Below are 7,338 nucleotides of genomic sequence, written 5' to 3' on the forward strand. Positions count from 1 at the left end.
CATAGCCTAACATGTAAGATTGTTATCATTCAAGCCACAATGTGGCACTTAATTGTCATTTAAAGCTCTGCATTAGGCTCAAACTGTTGTTAGTGTGTTTGCACTTACTGCAGTAGAGAAGTGGAACAGGGGGAATATCTGGATGAAGACTGCCCTCTGCTGTACCGCAAAACTCTTTCTGACGAAACCGCTCCATAATGTGGAAATGATATATGAACATAAAAATGGTTGCAAATTATCATTTGATTAGTACTCTTAGAAAAAAAAATGTTCAGTGGGGTTCTATATAGAATACTAAGGTTCTTGATTCAGTTTTAAAGAACCTTTTATGTCAAAACCGTTATATATCTTGATTGCATAATTTTTCCTAGTGATAAAATCTGTTTATGAGCAGTTTATCAAAATAAAAAAATGAATCAAAACTAAATTAATTAAAAACTAAATACCGTTAAAAGTTTCTAATCTTTTCTTCCAAGAGTGTTCCAATAAGACAATTTCAATTAAATTCCTCCAAAGTTTTGGAAACCTTAAATCATCAAAAACAAATCATACTTTTTGGTCTTCTTGTATTGACACCACCTTTCAAAAGTTTGGGGTCAGCATTTATTTAATGCAGCCCTGCTGAATAAAAGTATATATACAGTGCTATGCATAAGTTTAGACACCCATGCTAAAGTTGACTAAAAAGAGGAATAAAAAATCATCTTTTGGAAATTGAACTTAATGCCTTAATTAAAAAAATTAGGAAAAATCCAACCTTTAAGGACACCAATTTTCTTTGTGAATGAATAATGTATCATAAATAAATAAATGTTCTTCCTTGAAATACAGGGTGCATAAGTTTGGACACCCCTATGTTAAATTCCCATAGAGGCAGGCAGATTTTTATTTTTAAAGGCCAGTTACTTCATGGATCCAGGATACTATGCATCCTGATAAAGTTCCCTTGGCCTTTGGAATTAAAATAGCCCCACATCATCACATAGCCTTCACCATACCTAGAGATTGGCATGGAGTACTTTCCATAAGATCATCTCTCAATGCAAATCAAACCAGCTATTAGGCTAACTGAAATAAAACCATGCCAAACTCTAGTTATGGTGAAGGCTATGTGATGACTTATGCACCCTGTATTTTAAGGAAGAACATTTATTTATTTACGATACATTATTCATTCACAAAGAAAATTGGTGTCCTTAAAGGTTGGATTTTTCCAAAAAAATTTAATTAAGGCATTAAGTTCAATTTTCAAAAGATGATTTTTTATTCCTCTTTTTAGTCAACTTTAGCATGGGTGTCTAAACTTATGCATAGCACTGTATATATAAATGATCCCAAAATTTGAATGGTATGTAGAGATCAGACTTCTATATTATAAATTTATTATGTTTAATACTGTTGTCAACAATTGCATAAAAAATATTTCTATTTTGCTCATAATACAGCTGAGACAATGTAACACATCATTTTTAAATTCGTTTTATAAAATCCAAAAACACCAAGAAGGGCCTGAGAGACGATATTTCCATAAAGTACCTTTGGGAAACTAGTCAAACATCAGTCACTCCACTCTATATAAGCTAACACTGAAATGAATATTACAATATTTTATATCAACTTTATTTGTAGCCTCATTTTACATATTGGTAAAAAATACAGTATGGTGAAGAAAGACAATTCCCTCTCAATCCGAAAAAAAGAAGAAGAAAAATGCCAGTTTACATTACAGTCCTTAAATCACAAGTATTGTCAATAGTAAAAATCTCTTTTTAAACCAAAGGCAACTCCATATATTGAGGACTAAAACTGTTCTAATACACATTTCTAATAGCCTTAACATAATAGATCTTTCACACTCATGAAAACAAATCATATGTTAGATTTAGGTGAGTACAGTTTGGGGATTATAAGGCCCTTCATATATGCGACTGGGTGACTGGATCAGTTTCACCACAGCTTGCAAGATATGGCTTGGAAGCACAAGAATCGCCTGTGTTAAATGTTTCTTAGTCGGACAAAATGTGGAGTGCCTTGAGAATGAAGTCAAGAGGGTTGATCGGTTTCGACATGAATAATCAAAATGGACACGTAAGCTTTGAATTAGAAAAAAAAAAAAAAAAACTTTTTAGCACCCTTTATGTGACATGGACAGCAAGTATGCTTTGGTTCTCAAAGTAATCAACCGCAAAGTAATCAACCGAAAGCTGCGATATCTGGAAATGTAATCAGTAGATGCGTTATAAATTCCTTCATTTCTGAAGCTTCTTGTGCTATAGCAGGTCAAATGAAATCACAGGAGGAGTTGAGGTTGGGGATGAACGGATGGATGGATGGATCTGGTGTGCCCAGCGGAGAGATGTAGTGTTCTGGTTGAGATCTCTCCGTGCCACTTCTGCCGTTCTCAGAGTTCGTCGCCGACGTGAGCGGCGTTCCTGAAGGCATCTCCAGTCAGCTTCTCTTGAGCTTCCTTCATGCTTGCAACAACTGCACATGGAAGAGATGTGAGGTCAAGGAACATTTCGTCACATTGCACTTAAGTCTAGTTTGGTTTTCACATTTATCTTCAGAATGAACTGTACACACTGCCAATCCTGTTTTGCTGTGCTATTCGAATGCACGGTATACTCTATGAAGCAAAGTGAACGGAAACTAAAATTCAGGCACAGCTCCCGTCAATACAGTGCATTATTTATGGTATTACCAATTCAGGCTCATTGGGGAAACAGAAAAAGATATTTAGTCGTTTCTTGCATATTTCGCAACACTTTCAAAGTAAAATGTCTTACCTTGATCTGCATTGCTGTAGAAGTACTTGTAGTTGGGGTTTCCATTCTTGTTCGTGATCTCAGAGTGGACTTTACCAGTGGGATCTAACAAAGAGCAAAACACAGATTTTCCATCTATGTTGTAACAGTCGGCTTGACCATTTACTGACGCCTAGTGCCGTGGATGTAGCATCGCACAAGAGTAAACTGGTTAGTTAATTATGATATTGTAGAAACACACTTTTCAAACATGCTTAATTTGTGATGAAATTGGAGATGGTCCTCACTGCAGAACACAAAATCCAGGGGGAGGAGTTGGATCCAGATCCAACTCCTCCCACCTTACATATACCTAAACCTACCCATCTCCACCCCTAAACCTACCAATCTCCACCCCTTAGATGTGGATCCAACCCCACCCCCTGGATCTTGTGGACTGCATTGAGGTGCTACTGTGAAATTGTGATGAAACTCCAAAAATGTGAGGGTTACTGAGATAAAGGTATTCATATTTGGCTGGTTATGTGATGACAACATTTCACCACCCATTAAAGGGATACTTCACCTCTGGGAAGATGAATGTGTATTTAAAATAGGTCATTTAAGTATTAGAAATGTGAAGAAATTTTTGAATTTGGAGCTTTCTAGACTGAGAAAAGCCAGAAATTTTTTTTTTTGGCTTATGTGGATGAAAGACAACAACTCCCAGAATGCACTTGCTTCGCTGCCTTAGGAGGCCACGCCTACCGGTTAGAGAGCACAGTTGAAAACAACAAGGTTAGCCTACGTGATGAGTTTGCCAGGGATTTAGAGACCGCCCAAAATGTCCGGGATTCGGCTTTTGCGTTCTACAGTCGCCATTCATCATGTTTACTGTGGCGAGCAGGACGAGGCTGACGGCCGCGGGAGAACCGCGCGAGGCCGGTGGCGTCATTACTGAGACGCACCGGGTCTCGCATCGCTCACGGAGGAGCGGGAATTTTCTTAGCAATGATAAAACGCACATCAACCGATCATTTGTTTAGCGTTCATGTAAACAATACATTTAGATTCACCAATCGGAATGAATTCAGTTAGATTGAAACAAAAGGTGTGCATGTAAACAATGAATGGCGACCGCAGAACGCAAAAGCTGAATCCCGGACATTTTGAACGATCTCGCCCGCCGGACAAGTCCGGGAAAAGGAGGATGGTAACCCCTACTTACTCAGCTTTCTCCTACTATTCAGCTTTCTCCACAGAACAAGAGCCTGCTAGCTTAGCTTCCAAAGAAAGACGGCTGACACTGTGTACATTCTGTGAGTGAGATCCCTCTATGGGCGGGCTGAAAACATGCGGAACAACGCCATCTACTGGCTGTAGTCTTTAGCCTCTGGCCAGAAAATCCTCCGATGACGCAAAATGACGATTTTTGCGTCATCGGAGGATTTTTTCCAGACAAAAAATACATAAATCTCTTGTCTCAGGGGGATATGAGGGTGGAAAGCATGGTAATTCGAAAATACTACAGGTTTTCTACTAATACAAAGCTTAATGCTAAATCCTGAAGTATCCCTTTAAGACACTGACTCCTCCCTCCCTCCATGTAAAATTAAATAAAACTGCTTTATTAGGCCACTAATATAGCCTTCATCAAGATGAAAAAAAAAAAAAAAACACGTTATTTCTGTAGGAATAAACCTTTTAAATGATAAAGGAAATGGAGTCCACCTTCAAGCAATGGTTGATGTTCTAATCCAGAGCATTTGCTTAGCCGATTTGCTTATGTATATATAACCTACCCAGGAAAAGTATTCTGGGAATGTAACCACCATCTGGGCTGAAGGCCTCATCTTTAGGCTCCTCTTCATCCTGTAGCCACATGGGACATGTAATGAGAAGATTAATAAATGCTGTAGAAGTCCAGTTCATTATTGGTTCATTTAACTAAAGTAGTTGACTAATGAAACCGTATTGTAAAGCGTTACTATATAAATAATACTCACCTCCAAGTTAATCATGACAAAGTTGTGGGCCAACTCAGAGATGTCATTCGATTCAGCAAACTTGGGCTTTAGTGCTAAAGTTAACATAACATAATCATTTATGTGTACACTTCAAGGTAACATAATAAGCCATACATACAATACTGTTAAAAAGTTTTAGGTCAGTAAGATTTTTTTAATATATAAATAGTTTTATTCAGCAAGAATGCATTACACTGACCAAAAGTAACAGAAAAATATATATAATTCAACTAAATGCTGTTCTTTTGAACTTTCTATTAATCAGAGAATGCTGATTAATGCTGAATGCTGATTTTTTTTACGGTTTCTACAAAAATATGAAGCAGTACAACTGTTTTCAACATTGACTATAATATGAAATGTTTCTTGAGCATCAAATCATATCAGAATGATTTCTGAAGGATCATGTGACACTGAAGACTGGAGTAATGATGCTGAAAAATTCAGCTTTGCATCACAGGAATAAATTAGTCTAAAATATATTCAATAGAAAAAGAGTTATTTTAAATTGAAATAATAGTTTACATTACTGATTTTTTTTATTATATTGTACACATTACTTTTTATATTGTATTTTTCCAAAAGCATTAAACAAAAATATTACTGACCCCAACCTTTTGAATATTATTTTGAAATACTTTTGTATTTCCATTCTTATGACAGATATTCTGACCAAAGACTCGAGCGACCACATACCTTTACAGGCGCCGCACCAAGTCTTGTGAACAATGACCATCAGAGGGAGTCCACTGGACAGAACAAGGTCAGAATTATGTTCGAAAATCACATTCAAAAACAAACGCTGGAAGATGTAAACCTTATGTAAGCAAACTCTCAGTCCCACAATGAGCAATGGCAATACTATGAGCTTTTATACTATAATTTTTATAGTCGTACTCAATTTTAATCAGGTCCAAACGGAGCCATTTTGGTGCAGTTGCTGATATTTATATGGCAAATAAATTCTGATAGTTTGTAATGCAAATCGTTAACATGTTTTCTAACAGTATAGCAGACTACTTACATAAAGTACACATAAATATCAGTCTCACACTCTATATCTGAACTGAAGACTGTTTTCTGATCAAAGCTTTGTAATTTTTATTGTGGGGGATAAAACCTGTAATCAGTCAGACAACAGAATGCATGTAGTAGATTTTGCACAAAAGGTTTTTTTTTATCATGCTGATAAATTTGGAGGCCTCAGAGATGCCTGTATCAAATATGATAGAGTAAGCTTTATAGGATTAAACATGACCTGATTAAATTTCTGAAAGTCTGGTACAGGCCTACCTTTCATAGAAATATTTAAACCACAACGTTACAGAGATGAAAGGCTATTACAGTCATATATACCTTGCTTCAGCCTCCTTCTTCCCATCTTCAAGGCTCCTCCAGTGAATGTGGTCCCCAAATCCTTCAATAAACACAAACAAGTGCATAATTATGTAACATGATACATCCGGTTGGGAACAAGTGTAACGTTACCTGTTGGAACAAGCCAGGACTATAACAACAGAACAAAGAAATCTGACACAAAACACCTGTGATCAGTCTTTCATGCAATTCCCAAATGCAATGACAGAGCTGACTTCGCCGTTCAGCATTCATAACTCTGAGCTCTTCTGATCATTTATGATCTTAAATGTTACAAAATCCCACCAACTCAGGTTAAAGATGAGCTCATATCTGAATAAAACACACTGATTTTATATATATACTGTAACTAACAACAGACAGTCACCCTTACTATGATATTATATTAGTGAGTTTTATCTCGGTCAGTCGGGAGTTACATTAGATCCGCGTTCCGGGTGTGAAGCCGGTGGTCTAATGTTAGCACGGCTAGCTTTGATAGGGATTGTTCTAGATCGATTGTCCAAATTTATTGACATTTTTTACCTCGTCCATTGCCATCAGCTAAGACCTCCCCGAAATGTGATGCAATAAAAACCAGTATAAATGAAACCAGCGTAATGTTGAGTAAAGACGACGGCATTTTCATTGCGATGGTTGTTAGCCTTGAGCAGCCTGTGTGTAACGGAGGGAACCCGGCCGCTGGGTCCTAAAACCTGCCGGATTAACCCTAACCGGTACAGACTTGCCATCATGGCCGTAGCCAGCTATGAGGTCACCGAGGTCCGGACCTCGGTCATTTTTTTATATTCAAAAATAAAATTTCAAGCTCTCTGAATGATTAATTAGCCGTTTAAGCTACGTCATATGTGTGTTTGCAATTCATGTCGCTGAGAGAAGGAACAGTGAACGGGGCTTGAGAGCGCGTTGTGAGCTTACAGTCTATGGTTGTGAGTGAGGGCGCGGGTGCAGCCTCTGTGTTGCCAGATCCACCTATTATACGTCTTTTGGACTCGTTTTTCCCATTTATTGTGACACTTTAGGACGTTAATAAAGTGGAAAGTTGAATGTTAGGGCTAGTGATATATTAATTTTCTTTTCCAAAACACAAGCTTTGAACTTTTTTCTCATTATTATTATTTTTTTGTTTTTTTTTAATGTTTTTCGTGGCATTAATAAAAAGAAGAAGCTTAGACAAACTGTAATTGCTG

The 7,338-nt window shown here is 37.2% G+C and overlaps 1 protein-coding gene across 1 annotated transcript; it reads right to left on the minus strand.

Moving 5' to 3' along the window:
- Positions 1-1,604: 1,604 nt before the first annotated feature.
- Positions 1,605-6,907, minus strand: txndc12 (thioredoxin domain containing 12 (endoplasmic reticulum)). The gene is made up of 7 exons (XM_081375200.1): positions 6,674-6,907; positions 6,128-6,188; positions 5,468-5,520; positions 4,751-4,824; positions 4,547-4,616; positions 2,787-2,870; positions 1,605-2,484 (listed from the first exon to the last, which is right to left on the minus strand). The coding sequence occupies exons 1-7, from the start codon at positions 6,774-6,776 to the stop codon at positions 2,402-2,404; spliced, it is 528 nt and encodes a 175-aa protein (XP_081231326.1). The 5' UTR covers positions 6,777-6,907; the 3' UTR covers positions 1,605-2,401.
- Positions 6,908-7,338: the final 431 nt, after the last annotated feature.

The sequence above is a fragment of the Scardinius erythrophthalmus genome (genome assembly GCF_964197995.2).
Source record: "Scardinius erythrophthalmus genome assembly, chromosome: 9".
Lineage (NCBI taxonomy): Eukaryota > Metazoa > Chordata > Actinopteri > Cypriniformes > Leuciscidae > Scardinius > Scardinius erythrophthalmus.